This window comes from Leucoraja erinacea, chromosome 18 (genome assembly GCF_028641065.1).
Source record: "Leucoraja erinacea ecotype New England chromosome 18, Leri_hhj_1, whole genome shotgun sequence".
In the NCBI taxonomy this organism is placed as follows: Eukaryota; Metazoa; Chordata; class Chondrichthyes; order Rajiformes; family Rajidae; genus Leucoraja; species Leucoraja erinaceus.
The window spans coordinates 4,223,998-4,250,935 of NC_073394.1; the positions used below are offsets into that span (position 1 = coordinate 4,223,998).

General features: G+C 46.2%; 1 protein-coding gene across 1 annotated transcript in view; it reads right to left on the reverse strand.

Moving 5' to 3' along the window:
- slc6a5 (solute carrier family 6 member 5) overlaps window positions 1-26,938 on the reverse strand; it is a 77,208-nt gene that overhangs the window by 26,115 nt on the left and 24,155 nt on the right. The window contains exons 6-11 of the mRNA XM_055649176.1: window positions 15,507-15,648; window positions 12,856-12,988; window positions 11,550-11,684; window positions 5,952-6,055; window positions 4,564-4,688; window positions 3,930-4,042 (exon numbers count right to left, since the gene is read on the reverse strand). Coding sequence (XP_055505151.1) covers window positions 3,930-4,042; window positions 4,564-4,688; window positions 5,952-6,055; window positions 11,550-11,684; window positions 12,856-12,988; window positions 15,507-15,648 — 752 coding nt within the window. The remainder of the gene's footprint in view (window positions 1-3,929; window positions 4,043-4,563; window positions 4,689-5,951; window positions 6,056-11,549; window positions 11,685-12,855; window positions 12,989-15,506; window positions 15,649-26,938) is intronic.

Genomic DNA, 26,938 nt, shown 5'->3' on the forward strand with positions numbered 1-26,938 from the left:
TGAGACTTCTTTACAGCGTACACCCCACGTTGGGAACCACTGGTTTAGAGATACAGCGCGGAAACAGGCCCTTCAGCCCACTGGGTCCATGCCGACCAGCGATCCCCACACACTAAAGGGGCTGTCCCACTTGGGCGACATTTGCACGTCACGCAGGTGGTGCGTGAATGTTTTGTGAATCCCCAAAATCATGGGGCACCGCGCGGCCATGCGTCACTGCCTACGTCACCATGCGCGCGTAATGCACGGCAAGGGCGCATCACATGCACGTCACAACACGTGCGCCGTGCGTCGGGACGCGTAAATAATGTCACGTAAATGACGCCCAAGTGGGACAGGCCCTTAGCACTATCCTGCACAAATTGTTTTTTATACATTGACACCAACCCAACTAACTTACAAACCTGTACGTCTTTGGAGCGCCTGCCTTACAGTTCCAGAGGCCCGGGTTCGATCCTGACTATGGGTGCTGTCTGTGCGATGTACTAATAAACTGAACTAATCTCGGAGAAAACCCACGTGGGTTACGGGGAGAATGTACAAACTGCGTACAGACAGCGCCCGTAGTCGGGATGGAACCCGGGTCTCTAGCACTGTGAGGCAGCAACTCTACCGCTGCGCCACCGTGACGCCCTCTATAGCACTAATAGCGCTGAAGGATGGTCGAGAATTGGTTAGAATTTGAAGATTTTAGTTGTTGACCTGTCTGACCAGATATACAATGCAGGTTGCAGCAGTACAAACATGTATTCATATGATAACACAATATACTGTACAAGTACAAACTAAGCCAAGCTTGGGCTACATAAAGTTCTACAAAAATGCAATACAACATCTATTTTAATATTTCACAAGTTAAATGTATCAAAGTTCCAATATTCACGACCTGAAAGGCTTTTTTCTACATTTCATTTTCGCAAAATCACTGATAACATCCTCGAAATTAATACTTCTCAGAATGTCTGCTTGAATTATTAATCTTTCTTGAAGCATAACTGATCTATTTGGGTTTTTTTTACACGTTTCAGTTGTGAGAAAGACCTCTCTGTTGTGCAGTTGGTGACCATTAATGTTAAAAATATTCTTAAGGCAATTTCAACATTTGGAAAGGCACTCTCTAGTTTGTCTTCTGTAATTGTGTTGTAAAGTTCCATGTGAGTGAAAGATGTTTTCTTGGTTGTTTTAAACTTATGAAGATAATATGAATGGAACTGCTGAAGCTCTGTAGACAAAGTGTTGTTCATGTCATCTGGATAAACATCAATGAGTGTCTGACAAGTCTTTGAGTACCTTTCACTTTCTGATAATTGGGAATTAGCACCTTGTTGGGTGGCATTAGGAACATGTGTCAGACAAGAGAATTTGTCTGCTATTTCAGTGTACACCTTTCGTCTCCTCCTCATTTCCGTTTCTAACTTTTCAACAATTACATAAAAAGTGGAGATACGGAATTTTTTACAAATCTTCATTCGTTTTTTTTTTCTTTTCACCCTTTTCCCAACTTTGTGGTGCCCCCTTTGGCCCTGGTGCCCTAAGCACGTGCTTAGTCTGCTTAATGGTTAATCCGTCCCTGGGTGCATGCTAGCATAGAAAATAGAGACCACTTTAAAACTTGGAAACTAATCACTAAAGTAGGGTAAGACAAAAAAGCTGGAGAAACTCAGCGGGTGCAGCAGCATCTATGGAGCGAAGGAAATAGGCAACGTTTCGGGCCGGAACCCTTCTTCAGACTGATCGGAGACGGGGGTGGGCGGGGACAAGAAAGGGAAAAGGAGGAGGAGCCCGAAGGCTGGGGGATGGGAGGAGACAGCAGGGGGGCTGAGGAGGGGGAGTAGACAGCAAGGGCTAACAAAATTGGGAGAATTCGATGTTCATGCACCCGGGGTGCAGACTCCCCAAACGGAATATGAGGTGCTGTTCCTCCAATTTCCGGTGCTGCTCGCTGTGGCCATGGAGGAGACCCAGGACAGAGAGGTCGGAGACGGAGTGGGAGGGGGAGTTGAAGTGCTGAGCCACCGGGAGGTCAGCTTGGTTATTGCGGACCGAGCGGAGGTGTTCGGCGAAACGATCGCCCAACCTCCGCTTTGGTCTCACCGATATAGATCTGCTGACATCTAGAGCAGCGGACGCAATAGATGAGGTTGGAAGAGATGCAGGTAAACCTCTGTCGCACCTGGAATGATTGCTTGGGTCCTTGAACGGAGTCGAGGGGGGAGGTAAAGGGACAAGTGTTGCATCTTTTGCGGTTGCAAGGGAAAGTGCCCGGGGAGGGGGTGGACCGAGAGGGAAGGGAATAATTGACAAGGGAGTTATGGAGGGAGCGGTCTTTGCGGAAGGCAGATATGGGGAGAGATGGGAAGATGTGGCGAGTGGTGGGGTCACGTTGGAGGTGGCGAAACTGACGGAGCATTACTTTTTGTATGTGACGGCTGGTGGGGTGAAAGGTGAGGACTAGGGGGACTCGGCCCTTGTTGCGAGTGGGGGGATGGGGAGAGAGAGCAGTGTTGTGGGGTATGGAAGAGACCCTGGTGCGAGCCTCATTTATGGTGGAGGAGGGGAACCCCCGTTCCCTGAATAATGAGGACATTTCAGATGTCCTGGTGTGGAACGCCTCATCCGTGGAGCAGATGCGGCGTAGACGGAGGAATTGGGAGTAGGGGATGGAGTCCTTACAGGAAGCAGGGTGGGAAGAAGTGTAGTCCAGATAGCCATGGGAGTCAGTGGGTTTGTAGTGTATGTCGGTCAGAAGTCTATCACCTGCAATGGAGATAGTGAGGTCAAGGAATGGTAGGGAAGTGTCGGAAATGGTCCAGGTGTATTTGAGTGCCGGATGGAAGTTAGTGGTGAAGTGGATGAAGTCAGTCAGTTGTGTGCGGGTGCAGGAGGTGGCACCAAAGCAGTCGTCGATGTAGCGGAGGTAGAGGTCGGGGATGGGGCCCTGGTATGTATTGAACAAGGATTGCTCGACGTAACCTACAAATAGGCAGGCATAGCTGGGGCCCATGCGTGTGCCCATAGCTACGCCTTGTATTTGGAGGAAATGGGAGGAGTCGAACGTGAAGTTATTGAGGGTAAGGACCAGCTCCGCTAGGCGGAGGAGAGTGTCAGTGGCTGGGTATGGGTTGCTTCTCTGGTCGAGGAAGAGCCGGAGGGCTATGAGACCATCGTGGTGAGGGATGGAGGTGTAGAGTGATTGGACGTCCATGGTGAAGATGAGGGGGTGAGGGCCTAGAGAATTGAATGCGCGGAGACGACGGAGAGTGTCTGAGGTGTCTTGAACATACGTAGGTAGGGATTTAACCAAGGGTGATAGGATGGAGTCAAGGTATTTGGAAATGAGTTCGGTGGGGCACGAACAGGCAGAGACAATGGGTCTTCCGGGACAGTCAGGTTTGTGGATTTTAGGGAGAAGGTAAAATCGGGCTGTGCGGGGCTGGGGAACGATGAGGTTGGAGGCTCGGTCGGGTAGGGCATTGGAGTGGATGAAGTTGGTGATGGTGCTGGAGATGGTGGCCTGGTGCTCGTCAGTGGGGTCATGGTCCAGGGGTAAGTAGGAGGAGGTGTCCGATAGTTGGCGCGTGGCCTCAGCTTTGTAGAGATCGGCGCGCCAGACTACCACGGCACCTCCCTTGTCAGCGGGTTTGATAACCAAATCTGGGTTGTTGCGGAGTGAGTCAATGGCAGAACGTTCATGTGGTGAGAGATTGGAGTGAGACAGGGGAGTGGAGCATCTGCAGTTCCCTCTTAAACACTAAAGTAGGGTAATTTTGATAACAACCAGTCTAAGTGGTGCTTCGAGAGCCGGGTGTTTATGAAACTAACGCAACTGATGGCCCCACTGAATGTCAGCACCTAACCTCAGACAGCATGGAGCAACACAGCCAGAGTAAGTGGAACTACTCCAAGAGTTTAATGTGGATCTGAGTTACCATTGTGTCCAGTCCAAGTGTGAGGAGCATTAGGAAGAATATGATCGCCCAGAACGGAGACAGGGGAAGTCTGGTTAAGGCCTCTGGATATACCACAAACGCAATGCCCGGTCCTGTAACATATAAAGAATAACATCCATAAAGCAAAAGGGAGCCAGCAGGACTTCAATCCGTCTTTCACACGTCATGAGTTATAAAATGTTTATGATTATAATTTTTTTCTACCCTGTCTACAGAGCGTTTGTCGGCACTGGTCCCTGTACTCGCTGGAGTTTAGAAGAATAAGCATGGACCTCACTGAAACGTACAGAATCGTGAAAGGCCTGGATGGAGTGGATGTGGAGAGGATGCTTCCATCCGTGGGAGAGTCCAGGACTAGAGGTCGCAGCCTCGGAATTAAAGGACGTTCTTTTAGGAATGAGATGAGGAGGGATTTCTTGAATCAGAGGGTGGTGAATCTATGGAATTCTTTGCCACAGAAGGCCGAGGAGGTCAAGTCAGTGGGGAGAAGGCAGGAGAATGGGTTTAGGAGGGAGAGATAGATCAGCCATGTTTGAATGGCGAAGTAGAATGGCCTACTCCTGCACCTATTGTCTATTGAGAAAGTATTAGCGGCGTTAATATTTAACATCACCTTCATCTGCGACCTCAGTGATGGGGACCTTCAGTTCCTTAGCCATGAATCCTATGACGGAGAAGATGACAAAGCCTGCAAAGACACTTGTGAAGCTGTTGGCGCAGGTCACTAGCAGAGTGTCCCTGCAGGGAAGGCAAAAGGGAGTCAATGGAACATCGAGCATCGAACAGTACAGTACAACAACAGGCCCTTCGGCCCAACAATGTCAGTGCTGAACATGATGCCAAGACCAACACATATCATCCACATCCATCCGTACCCATGTACCTCTCCAATAGTCCCTTAAAGGTCATATGGTCTTAAGGGATAGGAAAAGAATTAGGCCATTTGGCCATCAAGTCTACTCCGCCATTCAATCATGGCTGATCTATCTTTCCTTCTCAATGCCATTCTCCTGCCTTCTCCCCGTAACCCCTACACCCGTACTAATCAGGAATATGCCAATCTCAGCCTTAAATATATCCACCGACATGGCCTCCACAGCCCTCTGTGGCAATGAATCCCACAGATTCACCACCCTCTGGCTAAAGATCTTCCTCCTCATCACCTTTCTACAGGAACGTCCTTTAATTCTGAGACTGTGCGTTCTGGTCCTAGACTCTCCCACTAGTGGAAACAACCTCTCCACATCCACTCTATCCAAGCCTTTCATTATCCTGCGTGTTTCAATGAGGCCCCCCGCTCCCCCCCCCTCCCCCACCAACCTTCTAAACTCCAACAAGTACAGGGGGACTGTCTGAAGAAGGGTTTTGGCCCGAAACGTTGCCTATTTCCTTCGCTCCATAGATGCTGCTGCACCCACTGAGTTTCTCCAGCACTTCTGTCTTCCTCCAGCGAGTACAGGCCCAGTGTCGCTCATCCGTAGGTTAACCCACTCATTCCTGGGATGGTTCTTGTAAACCTCCTCTGGACCAATTCCAGAGCCAGCACATCCTTCCTCAGATCTGGTGCTCAAAACTCCAAAGGTAGGCACAGGATGCTGGAGTAACTCAGCAGGTGAGGCATGAACATTGACTTCTCTAACTTCAGATTATCCCTTGCTTTCTCTCTCCATCCCCCCCCACCCCCCCCCCCCCCCCCCCCCCGACATCAGTCGCAAGAAGGGCCTCGACCCGAAACGTCGCCCATTCCTTCTCTCCAGAGATGCCGCCTGTCCCGCTGAGTTACTCCAGCATTTTGTGTCTACCTTCGATTAAAAACCAGCATCTGCAGTTCCTTCTTGCACAGTATTCCAAACGTGGTCTGACCAGCGCCTCAGCGTTACATCCCTGTTTTTACTGGTCTATTGTATTTAATATTCTAGTCCCCATTCATTCTCGCACACTCTCTCTCTTATCCTCAGCCCCAGACACGAGGAAAGGCCGCGGTGCGATTCTCCCCCTTACCTGTATATATTGTTGTGGAATTTATTGTAGGAGGAGAGTGTTATCAATCCTCCCCAAGCCGCCGAGAGCGAAAAAAAGATCTGGGTGGCGGCATCCTTCCACACCTTGCGTGTACAAATATAAAGAAAATACGACATAAGCTCGACTTCCATTGTAGCAGCAACCCACATCCCCAAGACCCTCTTTCAAATGTCAGACGTCTCCCCCCCGATGTTTCACTGTGTATTGGAGTAGACACATTATGGGCGTCACGGTGGCGCAGCGGGTAGAACTGCTGCCTCACAGCGCCAGAGACCCGGGTTCCATCCCCCACTACGGGTGCTGTCTGCACGGAGTTTGCACGTTCTCCCCGTGACCTGCGTAGGTTATCTACGAGATCTTCCGTTTCCTCCCACACTCCAAAGATTTGTAGATTAAATGGCTTGGTATAAATGTAAAATTGGTCCCTAGTGTGTGTGTGCAGGATAGTGTTAACGGCCTGTCTACACTTGGCGATTTTCTCGGCGACTGCCAGCATCATTGACTGGTGTATCAGGTCACTGAATAATTCACGGCGTGATGGCGTATTGACGTGCGGTGCTTTTTCAAGTGTCGCAACATTTTTTTTTTTGCAGCTGGATTTTGAAATGTTCAAAATTTTTTGGCGCCACTGATATGATGCCGGCAGTCGCCAAAAAAAATCGGCAAGTGGGACAGGCCCTTGAGTGTACGGGGGGGATCGCTGGTCGTCCCGGGCTCGATGGGCCGAAGGGCCTGTTTCCGCGCTGTATCTCTAAAGTAAACTAAAACACCTTGACACCAAGCTCCATGGGCAGGTTTCAGGCTATGTTTTAATAAGTTCTATTTCGGATCAACAGCACACATCATTCCAATCCCTTTGGCTGCTGTCAATAGCTTCAAAAACACTGCACCTCCCACAGGGATCCCGTGTGGACAATGACTCGTGAACCAGCTACTACTGAATCTGAATGTCAGTCCAACATGATGAATTTCAGATTGAATCGGTCATATAGATGCAGCAAGAATAAGATAGGAAAAGACATTGAGTCCAAATATTAAGACGACTTTTGTTGTAAATACCTCCAACTGTTGAGCACAGGATAAACAAGAATTTACACAAAAATGCTGGAGAAACTCAGCGGGTGCAGCAGCATCTATGGAGCGAAGGAAATAGGCAACGTTTCGGGCCGAAACTCTGAAGGAAATAGGCAACGTTTCAGGCCGAAACCCGGATGGGTTTCGGCCGGAAACGTTGCCCATTTCCTTCGCTCCATAGATGCTGCTGCACCCGCTGAGCTTCTCCAGCAGGTTTCTTAAGTCAATAGATAGAATCATAGCATGTGGAAACAGGCCCTTCGGCCCATCTTACCCACACTGGCCGACATGTCCCACCTACACCAGTCCCCTAATTTGAGGAAGGACATTCTTGCTATAGAGGGAGTGCAGCGTAGGTTCACAAAGTTAATTCCCGGGATGGCGGGACTGTCATATGCTGAGAGAATGGGGTGGCTGGGCTGGTACACTCTGGAGTTTAGAAGGATGAGAGGGCATCTCATTGAAACGTTGCCTATTTCCTTCGCTCCATAGATGCTGCCGCACCCGCTGAGTTTCTCCAGCATTTTTGTCCACCTTCGATTTTCCAGCATCTGCAGCTCATTCCTAAATTTTTTGTTTTTTTCTGACTTCCAAATGAACATGCAATATAATAAGTAACCACACGAGGGCAACTGTGTTCTGTGTTTTTTTTTCACACAGAGAGTGGTTTTTTTTCACACAGAGAGTGGTGAATCTCTGGAACTCTCTGCCACAGAGGGTAGTTGAGGCCAGTTCATTGGCTATATTTAAGAGGGAGTTAGTGTGGCCCTTGTGGCTAAGGGGATCAGGGGGTATGGAGAGAAGGCAGGTACGGGATACTGAGTTGGATGATCAGCCATGATCATATTGAATGGTGGTGCAGGCTCGAAGGGCCGAATGGCCTACTCCTGCACCTAATTTCTATGTTTCTATGTTTCTATATGCTCCAGATTCAGGAACAGTTTCTTCCCAGCTGTTATCAGGCAACTGAATGATCCTACCACAAACTAGAGAGCGGTCCTGACCTCCCATCAACCTTCAGACTATCATTAGTCAGACTTTCTCTTGCACTAAACATTATTCCCTTTGTCCTGTATCTGTACACAGTGGACGGCTCGATTGTAATCATGTATTGTCTTTCTGCTGACTGGATAACACGCAACAAAAAAGCTTTTCACTGTACCTCGGCACAGGTGACAACAAACTAACTAAGTCTCTAGTGTGTGTAGTAGGATGGTGCTAGTGTATAGGGTGATCGCTGGTCGGCACAGACTCGGTGGGCCGAAGGGCCTGTGTCCGCGCTGTATCTCTAAAGTCTAAATTCATTGTTTTACATATTGCACTGTTTTATGGTTACAATGAACTGTTTTATACCCATTTATTTATTTCCAGTTTAACATAGTCTCTCACTCTGGTATGGCAGTTGCTCTGCTGCTGACCAGAAGGCCCTACAGAGAGTGGTGAGGACAGCGGAGAAGATCACCAGATCACCCCAACCTGCAATCCAGGACTTATACCCATCTCGCTGTCGCAAAAGAACAACCAATATCATCAAAGACACCACCCACCCAGCACACAAACTGTTCACTCTCCTACCATCTGGCAAGCGCTACCGCAGCATGCGGAGCAAAACCTCCAGATTCAAAAACAGCTTTTTCCCTCAGGCCATCAGACTACTCAACACACTCAAGAAAAGTCCATGAACATTACACAAACAAAGACCAGCTGTCTGTCAAAATAACTTTAACTCAATGTCTGCAGTTTGCTATTTGCACTTTTCTATATTGCACCTTTTATTATTGCACCTTAATAACATACCTCAACATTTTACTACAGTCTAGCACACTGTGAATATTTTAAATAATGTATGTTGTCTATCTTATTGGTATATTGTCTGTCTGTGTTATAAATATTACTTGCACATTTGGAATATGGGGAAACGCAATTTCAATCCAATTTATTTGAATTGACAATAAAGTTTACTTTGAACTTTGAACTTTGAAATTGAACATAGAAACCTAGAAAATAGGTGCAGGAAGTAGGCCATTCGGCCCTTCGAGCCAGCAGCACCATTCAATATGATCATAGCTGATCATCACAAATCAGTACCCCGTTCCTGCTTTTTTTTCCCCCCCCATATCCCTTGATTCCGTTAGCCCCAAGAGCCAAATCTAACTCTCTCTTGAAAACATCCAGCGAATTGGCCTCCACAGCCTAACGCCCACTAATGCTCAACCATGTTTGGAGGAAAGCTCACTAGATGGCAGAGAGGTTAGGTTACACAAAAAAAGGGCCTGTCCCAGGCAATTTTTTTCGGGTGCACTGCAGGCATCCATCGTGGAGCGAATCAGGTCACCAAACATTTGCGGGCTGACCACGTATGAAGACGCGCCCTTTTTGCCCGAAAGTGTTGCCTATTTTTTTTGTTGCCGCTCCATAGATGCTGCTGTTCAAAATCTTTTGGCGCTGATATGTGGCCGAAAAAAATCGCCAAGTGGGACAGCCCCTTCAGAGATACTTATTGACGCAAACCAGGGAAATGCAGTTGTACAGGGTCTTGGTGAGACCACACCTGGAGTATTCCGTACAGTTTTGGTCTCCAAATGGGAAACATCTTGCCATAGAGGGAGTGCAGAGGTTACTTAAACCTAAACTTGGATACTCCAGAATCCCACTTGAGAGATTTTTTTCTTGGGGTTGGACTGGCTGGCAGCAGAATTTAGCATGACGGGATCAGGTCACCGAAACATTTGCGGCATGACGACGTATTGCGCGCGCTTAAGGATAAAGGGGAAATTTTGAGAAGAACTTGAATCTTGGAACTCTCTGCCGCAGAGTGTAGTTGAGGCAGTTTTTATTTTAAGAGGGAGTTAGATGGGCCTTTGTGGCTAAGGGGATCAGTATGGAGAGAAGGCAGGTGGCGGGACCCTGAGTACGATGATCAGCGAAAAATCGCCAAGTGGGATGGCCCCTGCAGGCTCGAAGGGCCGATTGGCCACTCCTGCACCTAATTTCTATGTTTCTATGAAATGAAATGCAGAATTCACATTTTGGAAACAATACAGTTTGGTGCTAATGCTGTTCCCATGTAGATTTTCTTCCATTTACCTACTTCTGTTTTCTCAAGAGGGTTCCAGTCCTTTCAATAATTTCATTCCTGAACGGAAAAGCTTGGTTTGTGAAAAAATAATCTACTAGTTACGGTGGAAGTGGAACATCAAAATGGAATTTTGGGCTCAGCAAACAATATGCTGCTGGAGGCTGCCCTCGTGTGGTTACTTATTATATTGCATGTTCATTTGGAAGTCAGAAAAAAATGTTTGTCCCCAGATTATATATTATATATAGTAGTCATAGTCAAAATGTGTAGGAAGGAACTGCAGGTGCTGGTTTAAACCAAAGATAGACACGAAATGCTGGAGTAGCTCAGCGGAACAGGCAGCGTCTCTGGAGAGAAGGAATGGGTGACGTTTCGGGTCGAGACAGCCTTAAGAATGGCCTCGACCCGAAAAGTCAGCCATTCCTTTTCCCCAGGGATGCTGCCTGGCCTGCTGAGTTATTCCAGCATTTTGTGTCTATCTAGAGTCATACAGCACAGAAACAGGCCCTTCAGCCCAACTTGCCCACGTCGACTGACATGCCCCATCTGCACTAGTCCCACCTACTCACGTTTGGCCCATATCCCTCTAAGCCTGGTCTATCCATGTACCTGTCTAAATGTTTCTTAAACATAGCGATGGTACCTGCCTCAACTACCTCCTCTGGCAGCTCGTACCATACACCCACCACCCTTTGTGTGAAAAAAGTCACCCTCAGGTTCCTATTAAATCTTTCCCCCACTTATAATCACGTGTACCGAGGTACAGTGAAAAGCTTTTGTTACATGCTGACCAGTCAGCAGAAAGACAGTGCAATACTTTACTGAGCTGAAAGCAAAATAACATAATTTTACAATTGATAATAAATGCCCATTGAACGATTCATTCCAAGCTTCCATATCAGTTATAATTCAATGGTAGTTATTAGTTTTTTTAAATTTAGTTTAGAGATGCAGCGCGGAAACAGGCCCTTTGGCCCACCGAGTCCGCATGACCAGCGATCCCGGCATATGAGGCCACAGTTTTGGCCCGACCCTTGAGGGAATCAGGGGGTATGGAGAGAAGGCAGGTACGGGATACATGATCCCATGATCGATGGCGGTGCAGGCTCGAAGGGCCGAATGGCCTACTCACTAATTTCTATGTTTCTATGTTTCTATTTTATCCTTATTTTTAATTTATAATGATACTAAGCCAATTAACCTACAAACCTGTACGTCTTTAGACTATGGTAGGAAACCGAAGATGTCGGAGAAAACCCGCGCAGGTCACGGGGAGAACGTACAGATTGTGTACAGACAAGCGCCCGTGGTCAGGATCGAACCCGGGTCTCCGGTGCTTCAAGCGCTACAAGGCGGCAACTCTACCGCTGCGCCACCATGCCCCCACCCTCCCTCCCACCCCATAAATCAACGCACTTGCCCACCTTGGCGTCTTTAAGCTTGTCCCAGTTGGGGGTGATGAAGTACCAGATCCCGTCTCCAGCACCGGGCAGAGTGATCCCACGGATCAGGAGGATGACAAGGACCACATAAGGGAAGGTGGCCGTGAAGTAGACAACCTGTAAACAGGAGACGGGACATGCAGGAGGATGCAAACAGCCCGAGGGGAAAAGTACTGAGTCTCCGCTCAGTTCGCAATTTATAAAAAAAAAAAAAAAAATTTTAATTTCAAAATATACTTTGTTCGAGAAATAAATATATACAGTACATGATTCTTACAAAACTCCATCCGACATTCTCGGAGGCTGTACATGCATTCAATACAGTTTGCCCCCAAATCCCAAATTTAACCCCCCACCCTTGCCACTCATGTGGCCCACTGGCATGGAATCCCTTCCTCTATTTTGAGGGGCGTCTCCACCGCACCCTGCCCCCCATGTCCAGCAGTGGAAGGACCCCAGACTGTGGTCGTCCCCCACCGAGCCTTGGCGTTGGCTGCACCGAGCTTCAGTGTGTCCCCCAGCACGTACTCCTGCAGTCTGCAGTGGGCCAGTCGGCAACATTCCCCGACGGACATCCCGCTCCGCTGGGTGGTCAACAACGCTCGGGCAGACCAAAGAGCGTCTTTCACCGAGTTGTTGACCTTCCAGCAGCACTCGATGTCAGTCTCTAAATGCGTCCCTGGGAACAGTCCGTAAATCACAGAGTCCTCTGTGACGGAGCTGTTCGGGATAAACTGTGACAGAGACCCTTGCAGACCTCTCCAGACTCTCTTTGCGAATCCACACTCTGCAAAGAGGTGGGCAATCATCTCCACTCGGTTCGAAATAACCAACCCGATCTCCCGGTGGCTCAGCACTTCAACTCCCCCTCCCATTCCGAATCCGACCTTTCTGTCCTGGGCCTTCTCCATGGCCAGAGTGAGTCCCACCGCAAATTAGAGGAGCAGCACCTCGTATTTTGCTTGGGCAGTTTACACCCCAGCGGTATGAACATTGACTTCTCCAATTTCAGGTGGTCCCTGCTTTCTCCCTCTTTCCCCTCCCCTTCCCAGCTACCCCACAGCCCACTGTCTCCGCCTCTTCCTTTCTTCTTCCCGCCCCCCAACCCCCACCCTCACATCAGTCTGAAGAAGGGTCTCAACCCGAAACGTCACCTATTCCTTCACTCCATAGATGCTGCCTCACTCGTTGAGTTCCTCAGGCATTTTTGTCTACCGAGGAGAAAATAAATATTCCCAAAGGTCACGGTGAAGCTACACGCGGGAGCAGAAGGCATGCTGAGACCCACCTTTCCCGATGATTTGATGCCCTTTGCCAGGGATAAATAAACGATGATCCAGGCCAGTAACAGGGTCAACGCTAACTCCCATCGGATTTTCCCGGGATGTTCAATCCCATCAGATATTTGCAGCACAAAGTACCTGTGGAGAAAATAGCAGCGACCATGATAGCGTTGCTCAGTGTAGCCTGGACAACACACGCTGTACAGGAAATCTTCATTCTCTGAGTGGAACATTGCTTCCCAAGATGGCTGGATAGAGTGGGAGCCTCTAACTCAGCGGATGAGTCAGCATCTATGGAGCGAAGGAATCTCGACCCGAAACGTCACCTATTTCCTTCACTCCATAGATGCTGTCTCACCCGCTGAGTTTCTCCAGCATTTTTGCATACTTTCAATTTTTCCAGCATCTGCAGTTCTTTCTTGAACTCATCTGAAGTAGGGTCTCGACCTGAAACGTCACCTATTCCTTCTCCCCATAGATGCTGCCTGTCCCGCTGAGTTACTCCAGCATTTTGTGTCTATCTTCGATTTAAACCAGCGCCCCTTTGAAGGGATATGCGTTCTTTCCTACACATAATTAGTAAGGTCGCAGGTGACACTAAAACAGGTGGTATTACAGAGAATGAAGAGGCTACAAAGAACTAGAGTGGGACCTTGATCAGCTTCAGAAATGGGTAGAGAAAGCCCCACAGCCATCAGGCTATTAAATACAACATCAAACATGCTCTGAACAATAATAGTCTATTATTACTATTGCAGTGGTGATCAATGGTGTTTTATTATTGATGTTTTATTATTATTAATGTGTTGGGTTTTCGTAATTCGTAACTGTCACTGTATGTCATGTTGTTACTTGTGGGCAGAGCACAAAGGCAAATTCCTTGTATGTGAATACTTGGCCAATAAACGTACTTACTTAATTACACTGTATCTGTTTATTTATTGTGTATATATATATATATATATATATGGTCTACAGTATATAGACACACTGAACTTTTATCTCCTGTTCTGTATTATGTTTACATATTCTATTGTGCTGCAGCAAGTAAGAATTTCATTGTCCCATCAGGGACACATGACAATAAAACACTCTAGACTCTTGAAATGTTGCACTTTGAGGCTAAATAGAAGGAAACTGTGAACAATTACTGGCAAGATAGTATTGATGTCGAGAGGGATCTTGGAGACCCTTAGCTCCCAAGAAAGTGGCAACGCAAGTGGATAGAGTGATAATGAAGGAATATGATATGTTGGTCTTCATCTTTCAGGGCATTGAGTATAGATGTCAGGTGATCATGAGAGGAATAGATCGGGTAGATGCACACAGTCTCGTGCCCAGAGTAGGGGAATCGAGGACCAGAGGACATAGGTTCAAGGTGAAGGGCATGACGGCTTTGGCAGGCATGCAGAAGAGGTTTACTAGAAGGCCTGGATTACAGTAATAGATAGAGTCATAGATTAATACAGTGCAGAAACAGGCCCTTCGGTCCGACTCACCCACACCAGCCAACAATGTCCCAGCTACCCTAGTCCCACTTGCCTGCGCTTGGTCAATGAAGTATCAGTGAGGAGAGGTTGGAAAATATGAAATGGTTTTCCCTGGAACCTGAATATATGTTTAATGAGAAAGGAACTCAGCCTGATCTCAGTTGTAAAGTATAAGGCAACAGAAAATCCCACAAAAATCCCCCTAAATTATTATCCAAATTAGGTAAATTATTTTTCAATGTATTGAGTAAAATGAAGTCCTTTGGAATGAAATAATTCATTGCTCGCATTTTTATCAGATCACTATATGATATTGGGGGAAGGCCTGAGAGAAGTATATAAAATTTAGCGGGGGCACAGATAGGAAAGACAGGTGGAACATTTTTTCCCAGGGTGGAAATGTCAATTACCGGAGGAATCGCTTTAAAATGAGAGGGGCAAAGTTTAGACAATAGACAATAGGTGCAGGAGTAGGCCATTCGGCCCTTCGAGCCAGCACCACCATTCAATGTGATCATGGCTGATCATCCTCAATCAGTACCCCGTTCCTGCCTTCTCCCCATATCCCCTGACTCCGCTATCTTTAAGAGCCCTATCTAGCTCTCTCTTGAAAGCATTCAGAGAACCTGCCTCTGAGGCAGAGAATTCCACAGACTCACAACTCTGTGAGAAAAAGTGTTTCCTCGTCTCCGTTCTAAATGGCTTAATCCTTATTCTTAAACTGTGGCCCCTGGTTCTGGACTCCCCCAACATCGGGAACATGTTTCCTGCCTCTAGTGTGTCCAAGCCCTTAAGAATCTTATATGTTTCAATGAGATTTCCTCTCATCCTTTTAAACTCCAGAGTGTACAAGCCCAGCTGCTCCATTCTCTCAGCATATGACAGTCCCGCCATCCCGGAAATTAACATTGTAAACCTACGCTGCACTCCCTCAATAGTAAGAATGTCCTTCCTCAAATTAGGGGACCAAAACTGCACACAATACTCCAGGTACTGATGTACGACGCCCTGTGTTTTTTCAAGTGCCACAACTGTTTTTTTGTCGTCGCTGGGTTTTGAAATGTTCAAAATGTTTTGGCGACACTGATATGACGTCGGCAGTCGCTGAAAAACATCGGCATGTGGGACAGGCCCTTTAGTCTTTCCAAATGAAACTTCCCACTTACTTGAAGTATTCTTCACTGCCACTGACGAAGGTTTTGTTTATGGGCCTGGTGTAATTCACCATCGTGAAGTTGGGAAAGGCAGAATTACAAAACGACGTGTTTTTAATATGTACTTTGTTGACATCCTCAATCATACACGATTCTGTGGGGACAAGAAAATCAAATTAACACGTCAATAGATTCATTTATTTTTAAATTCCGTCATTAAATATCTAAATTGCTTAAGAAATTTTGAGTTCATGTATGATGCCTTTAAAATATCATATAGGGCTCTGGTAGTGAAGGTAAAACATGCGAGCAATGAATTGTTTCGATCCAAAGGTCTTCAATTTACTCAAAGCTTTGAAAAATAATTTAGTATCTAAATTGGATAATAATTTAGGGCCTTTATGGATTTTCAGTTGCCTAATATTTTACAACTGAGATCAGGCTGTTCCTTTCTCATTAAACATATATTCAGGAAAGTTGTGCCTTTCAAACCAGAGTTTTGAAGAGCAAACTATTCAATAGATTCACCATTTACAATTGTTCTTGTAACCATAATGTGAGCCTGCAAGCTGTTAGATATTTCCTTATTAGATATTATCATGGGTGTGTACTTGAATTCCAAGATCATATGGATTGATAAGATTGTCCATTCTCCCATTTATGCCTTCATTGTGACATGTGTACAATATCAAGGATAATTTTGGAGTGTCAATGCTTTGTGGAAACAACAACTGCACTGTTTCTTGTTACTGTTTGCATGACGTTCTTAATATCATTCCCCGTTCTCAGTGATTGCCCGATCAATGTGACCATGCACCATATACTCCCTAGTGTAATATTAACACTCAAGACATTCCTGATTGAAAACCTCACGGCTCGTTGCCCCAGCTACTGTACATTTGCGTCGAGGGAAAATTTTGGAAGTGTGATGGACCACAGATTTTTTGAAGGATCGCACTTAGATGAAAGTGTTCTCCGATTTTTAACTTTGTTTGTCATCAAAACAGTGACACCAATGAAACATCTCAAGCTTATTTGCAATGTGTCCAACATATTTCTTTCGTGTTTCGCAGTTCCAAGGAATGCTTTGAAGGGTTCTCCTTGGAAACTTGGGGTGGATTGGTGATGATCAAAAAGTTAATATTCAGGGAAGATAGCTGAATTACACCTGAATTAAGTGTTGTTTAATCATCCTCAAGGCATGTTTAGCTTTTTTTTTTTCTGGAGTTTTGGACGGGAGTCTGGAAAGTTAGCAATTGACGATGAATAACGTTGGTCCATGACAAGGCTTTGTAGTATATAGAACTAAAGAACTGCAGATGCTGGTTAATACACAAATGGACACAAAGTGCTGGAGTACTCAGTAGGTCAGGCAGCATCTCTGGAGGACATAGATGGGTGACGTTTCATGACCAAGGGTCAAGATGCTATCCTGACCTGAAACGTGACCTTTCCATGTTCTCCAGAGATGCTGCCACAACTCCTGAGTTGCTCCTGCACCTTGTGTCCTTTAGTCAAGAGGGATGTTGAAAATTATTTTAATGGGATCCCTACAAAAAATTCTAGGTGTTCGAGGCTCAGTAAATAGCTGTTAGGACAACACTAAGTCATGAGAGGACAGCGAGTGGGAGCATTACCTGGAAGCCACAAGTGTAAATGTGGTTCCCTGGGCTTGATACCTACCTCAACAAGGATGCTCACAAACCAGTTGAAGTTCCCTCAGGCAGTGTCGGGCTTCCTTGGTATACGGAAACGTGTATATGCTGTGGGGAGGAAAATAGTGCCAATGCACTCATACATTTCACCGTGGACTTTGCTGCAGGCTATGTCGCTCAGGAACAGTTCCTGGCGAGACCTTCCCAACCATCACTTCCATCCTAACGTGTCAATGAACCTTCTCGTGAGAAAGCGGGGAGGTAAGTGAAGCAAGTTGCGTTTATTCCTGCTGGTCTCAAGTTGGGATCCATCTAAATATCTCATCCTGACCCAAATTCTTACACACTTGTGCTTAAGTTTGATGGTGCATATGTGGAGTGAGTTCTCCTGAAGTGAATGCAAAAAAAATAATTTTGCTGTCCCTCAGTACATGTAACAATAAAGCACCATCGAACTAACTCTTGAATCAGGCAGTTCGTAGCACTTCAGAAAGCTAATTGCCCTATTAGTAAAATTAATTGGCATTCTTGTACGTATTGTGGTATAACCTTGCAACTCCTAGATCCCAACAAACAGAGAGGCAGTAGGAGGCTTACAGTACTTTCTTGAAGTAAGGGCTGTGATTTTAGCTAGCGAAACTCAGTAATATATCTTTATCTTCAAGAGAGAGCTAGACAGGGCTCTTAAAAATAGCGGAGTCAGGGGATATGGGGAGAAGGCAGGAACGGGGTACTGATTGGAGATGATGAGCCATGATCACATTGAATGGCGGTGCTGGCTCGAAGGGCCGAATGGCCTACTCCTGCACCTATTGTCTAATGTCTAAAATGCTGGAGTAACTCAATGACTCAGGCAGCATCTCTGATGAGATGGAATGGGTGACGTTTCAGGTCGAGACCCTTGGTCAGACTGATGTCAGGGGTGAGGGGGTCTGGAGGTATGGAAGGGTAAGGTGTGAAAATGCCGGATCAAAGCAGATGCTGTAAAGGGAATGTTAGCTGAGGGGAGCTGGACAATCAGTAATATTGAATCATGTGGACAACACAACTAGGATGGGGGAGGGATGGAGAGAGAGGGAAAGCAAGGGTCACTTGAAGTTCGGGAAGCCAATCTAACATACCGCTGGGTTGTAAGCTGCCCAAGCGAAATATGAGGAGGTGTTCCTTCAGTTTGAGCATTGGGCCTCACTCTATCTTTCTAAATGCTTGATCTACGATGATCTTTACCATTACAAATTTATGCAAAGGTTTTCCCGACTTGGATAAGTAATTGTGTTGTGAATGGGGTATGGAGAAGAAGGGTATTAGGGCATTGCTAGCATTTATTTCAAGAGGGCTTGTATACAAAACCAGGGATGTATAAGGTGCTGGTCTGGAGGCATTAGGAATATTGTGAGCAATTATGGGCACCGTATCTGAGGAAGGACATGCTGGCTCCTGAGGAGGTATACAAGAATGATCCCAGGGATGAGTAGGTTTGACTATGGTGAGCGTTTATCGTCACTGGGCCTGTACTCGCTGGAGTTTAGAAGATTTAGGGGGAACATCATTGAAACATATAGAATAGTGAAATGCTCGGACGGAGTGGATGTGGAGAGTGTGTTCCCACTGGTGGGAGAATCTAGGGCTAGAGGTCATAGTCTTAGAATGAAAGGACGCGATGAGGTGACGAGATGATTGGGAAGGAGATGAGGAGAAATGTCTTTCGTCAGAGGGCAATGAATGTATGGAATTATTGGCCACAGAAGGCTGTGGAGGCCAAGTCAGTGGATATTTTTTTAGGCAGAGATAGATAAAGCTTTGATTAGTACGGGTGTCAGGGATTATGGGGAGAAGGCAGGGGAATGGGGTTAGGAGGGACAGATAGATCAGCCATGATTGAATGTTGGAATAGACTTGATGGGCCGAATGGCCTAATTCTGCGGAGCCACATGAAGGAAACTTAACGTCATGGATTCCCGGGTGATTTGTAAAATTCCCGTGTATGATGAAAGATTTCGATTTGTGTCGACTAAGTCGACTAAAAGTGCAGAGTGCCCCCACACTGTGATCTACTGTGGAATGTATAGTGCTCTGTGGGGTGTGGCATGTCTTATGACAAAAGCTGGATGGACCACAGTGCCTTTCACCAAGTAAAATAAAGTTGGGGTGAGTTGGGGGGGGGGGGGGGGGGGGGGGGGGGGGAGGGGTGGAGATATTATGATGGGATATGATCGAAGGTAAAGATAGGGGAGACTTCAGGAAACTTTTCGCCCCACATCAGAGGTAGATAAAACTGGAGAACATGGTTTTAGGGTAAGGGGTGGGGGATATACAGGAGGTCTGAGGGGGAACTTTTCCACCCAGAGGGTGATGTGTACCTTGAATGCACTGCCACAGAGAGCTAGAGATTGCATTGGAGCCAATGACTGCATTTTCAAAATGACCAGGTAAGCATTTCAATCTCTGAGCAGAAGGCAATGGTCCAGGTGAGAGAAGATGAGATTAATACTGATGGGCTGGTGGGAGTGGGCATAGGGGGAGCCCAATGGCCTGATTCCCAACCCAAATAACAATGGCAATAGCATGTGATGCACCATGGTGGCCATGCAAAATGTTACACAATGTTGCATTTAACAAAAAGGAATAGCAGATGTTGGTTTCCACTAAAGATGGCCACAGAGTGGGCAGGAGTAACTCAATGAGTCAGCCAGCAAATCTGGAGAAAATGGATAAGTGACGTTTCGTATCTGAAGAAGGGTTGCTTGGCCACTTTTCTCCCGAGAGGCTGCTTGACCCGTTGACTTATTCCTGCACTTTGTGTCTATCATTGCAGATATGGATGCAACATCGTAGAATGAAAGGTGGGGTAAAGCCTGCAAGATTAAGTGATGCATGATGAATTCATTCCACTGCACCTCATGGTGCATGTGACAAATAAACTTGAACTTGAGCTTGAACATGCCCTATAACAGTATAACATGTGTTTCATTACATCGTGTACAATTTATCACGCAGAAACATAGAAACATAGAAAATAGGTGCAGGAGTAGGCTAATAACAATATTTGTCAAACACCTTTCTGCACACTTTGGAACAAAATTCACATTGCATATTACTGTAAATACCAAAGTATTGACATGCTTGCTTATGACATGACTATTACGGCACAAACGACAGTGTTCTTACTATAACATACATACCACGTGATGTTATACCAGGCAACTATATCAAACAATGTGGGAAGGAACTGCAGGTGCTGGCTGACACTGAAGATAGACACTAAATGCTGGAGTAACTCAGCGAGTCAGGCAGCATCTCCGGAGAAGAGGTGTAGGTAATGTTGCGGGTCGAGACCCTTCTTCAGACCGAGATTCAGGGGAGAGGAAAGCCAGAGGTACGAGGTGGTACAGGACAAATCAGAGCCGGCACCGATGACTGGGGGAATGGTGGAGCCCACAATGGTCCAGTGTTGGCTGTGGAAGAGGTGATAACGTAGGGATACGAACAGTGAAACTAGCAGGACAACTAGGGTGGGGAGCGGGGCGGGGAGGGGAGGAATGCAAAGGTTACTTGAAGTTTGAGAAATCAATATTCATACCTCTGGGGTGAAAGCTGCCCGAACAAAATATGAGATGCTGTTCCTCCAATTTGCGCTGGGCCTCTCTCTGACAGTGGAGGAGGCCCAGGACAGAAAGGTCAGTGTGGGAATGGGAATGGGAGTTAATATGTTTGGCAACCCGGGAGACGGTGTAGGCCAAGGTGGACTGAGCAAAGGAGGTAATACATGATTAATTTCAATACGTTTCAACACTTTGCGGTGAATACCACATAACATTGTGTGGTTTTCACAAGGTAAAATCATATCTTAAAATGGTATAACATCGTATGTGGTTAGCATTGTGAAGTACATTGTGTAATACAATTGGGTAAATATCCTGTAGTGAAAAAAGGTCATGTATTGTTTCACACAGTGTGGTCAACACTACATTATATTCTGTTCTTCACCAAATTTATCTGGACTGTTCTGAGATCACTGGAATAGTGAAAGGCTTGGAGGTACCTTGAGGTATCCTTGAGCTGCACAGCTTAAGGATAAGGGGAGAAATCCTTTAAACGAGATGAGAAGAACTTTTTTCACACAGAGAGTGGGGGAATCTCTGGACTTCTGCCACAGGGGTAGTTGAGCTTCTTGATATTTAAGAGGATGTGTGGCCCTTTTAGGAATCAGGGGGTATGGAGAGAAGGCAGGTACGGGATTTCTGAGTTGTCAGATCAGCCATGATCATATTGAATGGCGGTGCAGGCTGAAGGGCCGAATGGCCTACTCCTGCACCTAATTTCTATGTTTCTATTGAGTGGATGTGGAGAGGATGCTTCCACTAGTGGGGGAGTCTAGGACTTGAGGTCATAGCTTCTGAATTAAAGGATGTTTTTTTAGGAAGGAGATGAGGAGGAATTTCTTTAGTCAGAGGGTGGCGAATCTGTGGAATTCTTTGCCACAGGAGGCATTGAATATTTTTAAGGCAGAGATAGATTGAATCTTGATTATTACAGGTGTCAGGGGTTATGGGGAGAAGGCAGGAGAATGGGGTTAGGAGGGAAAGAGTCATCTTGACGGGTACCAACATGCCACAAGACGGCATAAAGTTGCTTCGATAGCATTTTAGCATCGACCCGTTTAAAATAATATTTGGACGGAGAACATTGATAGCAGCCTGTAACAAGGCCTGCAAAGTAATGTTATCATATACATTTTACAACTCAGTTGAGAACTGGGAAAATATAATCTCAGGAACTTTTACGGCATAAAAATGTCAAAAATCATGATCCCTCTAAAAATGAAAGTTGGTAAATTCCTGACTGCAGAATCTCAGTCGGTCTGTCTCTCCGTGTGAACAGTCAAGGTCCAATTTTGGTCTGGCCAATACTTTGATATTCCCAATAGAATGTGAAAAAGTTTCCCGTGATGTGCGAATATAGCGGGCGTTTAATTAGAGTGGGTCTTGCATCTACAAAACATATTTCGTGGTTGCAAGACATCCCAGAAGCACTTTGCACGTAATATGCTTTAAAATGCCAGTGTGGTTTTTTTTTTTTAGAGGTACAACAAGGAAAGAGACCCGTCAGCCCACCAAGTCCATGCCAACCAACAATCGCCCCTTTGCCGCTAGTTCTGCATCAGCCCACTCTCTCCTCCGCTCCCTACATACGAAGGGGCAATTTACAGTGGGCCAATTAGCCTACACATGCGCACGTCTTTGGGATGTGGGGGGAGACTGGAAACCCACGTGGTCGCAGGGAGAACGTGCAAACTCCACACACGCAGATAGCACCCGAGGTCAGGATCCGATCCGTGTCTCTGGCGCTGTGAGGCAGCAGCTCTACCTGCTGCGCCACCGTGCCGCTAAATGTTGTAATGGGGGGGGAATCAGGCAGCCAACTTGCACGCGGAAGATCCCGCACATAACAAAAAATGTATAATCTCTGTTAAACCCCTGTCCCACGATACGAGTTCATTCCAAGAGCTCTCCCGAGTTTGCCCCGATTCGAACGCGGAGATTTACGGTAATATCCGCTCGTCGGTACTCGGGGCTCTCGTGGACATTTTTCAACATGTTGAAAAATCTTCACGAGTCTTCCCGTGCTTACCTGCCGTTAGCGAGTCTTCCTGAGTACCTGCCGTTAGCGTTACGAGCCGCTAAGAGATGTCCCCGAGCTCCGACGTACCCGCTACGTTCATTCTCCGTGCTTACCCCGAGTTTTTTTTTTTTTTTAACTCGGGAGAGCTCTTGGAATGAACTCATACCGTGGGACAGGGCTATTATGATGCAGGGTAAGGCAAGAGCATTTGTTCAAATGTCAGTGAGAGTTCCCCAAGCTCTCATATGGGATCCATCTACCCGAGCGAGCAGATGGATTTTGTAGGGCTTGACATAGCAGCATTCCTTCGTTAATGAGGGGGAAAAAGCCAGGCTTGATCACGTGCTCGTCTTTGGAATAAGACTTTTGAATCAACGTCACAATTGTGAGCCACCACCAAGTCTTGTATTGACAGCATTAAATCATCTCACAGTACAGCCCTTTTTGTTTCCAAATCAGAGATGCAAACATGCAGGATTTTATGCAGTTCAATGCATTCGTGTGTCAAAGACAAAGAGCATGATGCATGCATTAAAATATATGTACAATACAAAGCATTGCATTTTTACATAATCAAATATGCTTTAAAATCAATAACAAAGGCATTAAGCATTACCTTTGAACTTCAAGCATGTTTTGAATATGAGTGAACAAACTTGGAATGCATTACTGTCTGCTGTTATCTGATAGCCGATATCTTTAACCCTCATTAGATTTACATTACACTCTGATCTCCAAAGTTAGTAGCCTTCATTTTCCTACGGTTTAAGATTTTGAATTCTGTGAATAAATTAATGAGATGCATCATTAAGATTGCAGCAAGTTCCAGGACAAACTACAGGGGGCGGTATTTATTATTTATTTCTTTTTTGGCACATGTCTGTCTGCAATTAATGCAGTGACATCCAGTTCCCAAGTCAAGACGTGGAAACACAGAAATGCAGATACTGGTTGGTACCAAAGGTGAACACAAATCCCTGGTGTAACTCAGCGGGTCAGGCAGCATCTCTGGAGAAAAGTGAATAGGTGATGTTTTGGGTCGGACTCTTTCTTCACGTAAGGGGTGGGGGAGGAGGGTGATGGGGAGGAGCGAGCTGGAGACGAGACAAGACTAGAAAAAATTGGGGCCAGCAACAGGTAATTTCAGGCAAGGTAGTGCGGTAAGTTGGCTAGGGGAGTTAATACGTGATAGGAAAAGATTTAGAAACATAGAAAATAGGTGCAGGAGTAGGCCATTCGGCCCTTCGAGCCTGCACCGCCATTCAATATGATCATGGCTGATCATCCAACTCAGTATCCCGTACCTGCCTTCTCTCCATACCCTCTGATCCCTTTAGCCACAAGGGCCACATCTAACTCCCTCTTAAATGTAGCCAATGAAATGGCCTCAACTACCCTCTGTGGCAGAGAATTCCAGAGATTCACCACTCTCTATGTTAAAAATGTTTTTCTCATCTCAGTCTCTTTTGCCCCTTAAGTCTACACCACCCATTCAATCGTGGCTGATCTATCTTTCCCTCCCAACCCCATTCTCCTGGCTTCTCCCCATAACCCCAGACACCACGTACTAATCAAGAATCTATCAATCAATCCATTGGCTTGGCCTCCACAGCCGCCTGTGGCAATGAACTCAACAGATTCACCACCCTCTGATTGAAGACATTCCTCCTTGTCTCTTTTCTAGCGAAAAGGTGTGATCTGATGTGGGGAACTGTGGAACTAGTTGAACAACGAGGGTGGAGGAAGCTGGCAAGGGAGATGGGGTGGGGATTGATAGTGGAAATCACCTAGAATTGACGAATTCCACATTCATACCACCAAGTTGTAAGCTACTCAAGCAAATCAATTTTGTCATGGGTCAGATGGAGGGGCCAACTATGCAGGGTGGATGACTGTGGAGGTCAAGTCAATGGATATTTTTAAGGCAGAGATTTTACAGATTCTTAATTCAACTCCAGAAAGTCACCCCTTTTAACAACTGTGGAGAAATTCCACCTCTCACTTCAGCCTTTGCTACCTTGGAACGAGGTCGTTATTTCATAATCCCGTATTGGGGTCAGAATTTGTGCTACGGATCCAAAACCAAACGAAGTTAAGTCTGCCCGACCCATTCCTTCTCTCCAGAGACGCTGCCAGATCTCTCTCCATCCTGGCTAGATCTCTCGTTTCCCCTATCCCCAACCAGTCTGAAGAACTGCTCTATCTGTTGCACTGAGTTTGAACTGAGTGTATCTGTGTTGACACAGAATGCTGGAGTAACTCAGCGGGAAAGGCAATATCTCTGGAGAGAAGGAATGGGTGACGTTTCGAGTCATGACCCTTCTTCGGACCTCGACCCGAAATGTCACACATTCCTTCTCTCCAGAGATGCTGCCTGTCCCGCTGAGTTACTCCAGCTTTTTGAGTCCAAGCCTACTTAAATATTTTCACTTTAGATCTCTCAATTCTGCATCAATAGAATATATTTAGAAACATAGAAACATAGAAATTAGGTGCAGGAGTAGGCCATTCGGCCCTTCGAGCCTGCACCGCCATTCAATATGATCATGGCTGATCATCCAACTCAGTATCCCGTACCTGCCTTCTCTCCATACCCCCTGATCCCCTTGGCCACAAGGGCCACATCTAACTCCCTCTTAATATAGCCAATGAACTGGCCTCAACTACCTTCTGTGGCAGAGAATTCCAGAGATTCACCACTCTCTGTGTGAAAAAAGTTCTTCTCATCTCGGTTTTAAAGGATTTCCCCTTTATCCTTAAGCTGTGACCCCTTGTCCTGGACTTCCCCAACATCGGGAACAATCTTCCTGCATCTTTTCTCTTACAAGTCTTTGCAAAAATGGAACAGCTACTTCCCCTCTGTTATCGCGCTTCTGAACGGTCCTTCCATAAGCTAGGGTACTGTCCGATTCACCTCTACCCCATTGCGGACATTGGACTTTGTCTCTGGAACTGATGCGCTACAATGCTGAGAACTATATTCTGCACTCTGTATCTTCCCCTTTGTTCTACCTGTTGTACGAGTTTGACTTGATTTCATTTAGGTTTAATATTAACTTAGAAACATAGAAAATGGGTGCTGGAGTAGGATATTTGGCCCTTTGAGCCAGCACCGCCATTCAATATGATCATAGCTGATCATCCCAAATCAGTAACCCGTTCCTGCCCTCTCCAGATCCCTTGATTCTGTTAGCCCTAAGAGCTATATTGAACACTCACTTGAAAACATCCAGAGAATTGGCCTCCACTGCCTTCTGAGGCGGAGAGTTACACAAATTGACAACTCTCTGGGTTAAAACATTTTTCTTGTCCCCTGTCATCAAAGTTACCTTTCTTTCACGAGATTGATACCTGGGATGGCGGGACTGTCATATGAGGAAAGATTGAAAAGACTAGGCTTGTATTCACTGGAGTTTAGAAGGATGAGGGGGCATCTTATAGAAACATATAAAATTATAAAAGGGCTGGACAAGCTAGATGCAGGAAAAATGTTCCCAATGTTGGGCGAGTCCAGAACCAGGGGCACACAGTCCTAGAATAAAGGGGAGGCCATTTAAGACTGAGGTGAGAAAAAACTTTTTCACCCAGAGAGTTGTGAATTTGTGGAATTCCCTGCCACAGAGGGCAGTGGAGGCCAAGTCCCTGGATGGATTTAAGAGAGAGTTAGATAGAGCTCTAGGGGCTAGTGGAGTCAAGGGATATGGGGAGAAGGCAGGCACGGGTTATTGATTGGGGACGATCAGCCATGATCGCAAAGAATGGCGGTGCTGGCTCAAAGAATGGCGGTTTGGCCGCCTCCTGCACCTATTTTCTATGTTTCTATGTGTCAAAGTTCTGGACAATGATCATTCATTACCTGATCAAATTGAATAGCAAAGCTTTTGCGCTGTCCCTCAGTATACATGACATTGATAAACCCTAACCAAAATCTGGCTGGATTTAAATTCACTTCCCAAGCAGTTTTATTCTACTTTATTCCACCTGGACTGGAGGAATTCAGAGCGCAGTAACCCAGCTGGGAATGTGTGAATTTATCTCCATAATCAATGGATTTAAGGAGATGACAAGGAATGGATGTGGAGAGGATGTTTCCACTAGTGGGAGAGTCTGGGACCAGAGGCCATAGCTTCCGAATTAAAGGACGTCCCTTTAGGAAGGAGATGATGA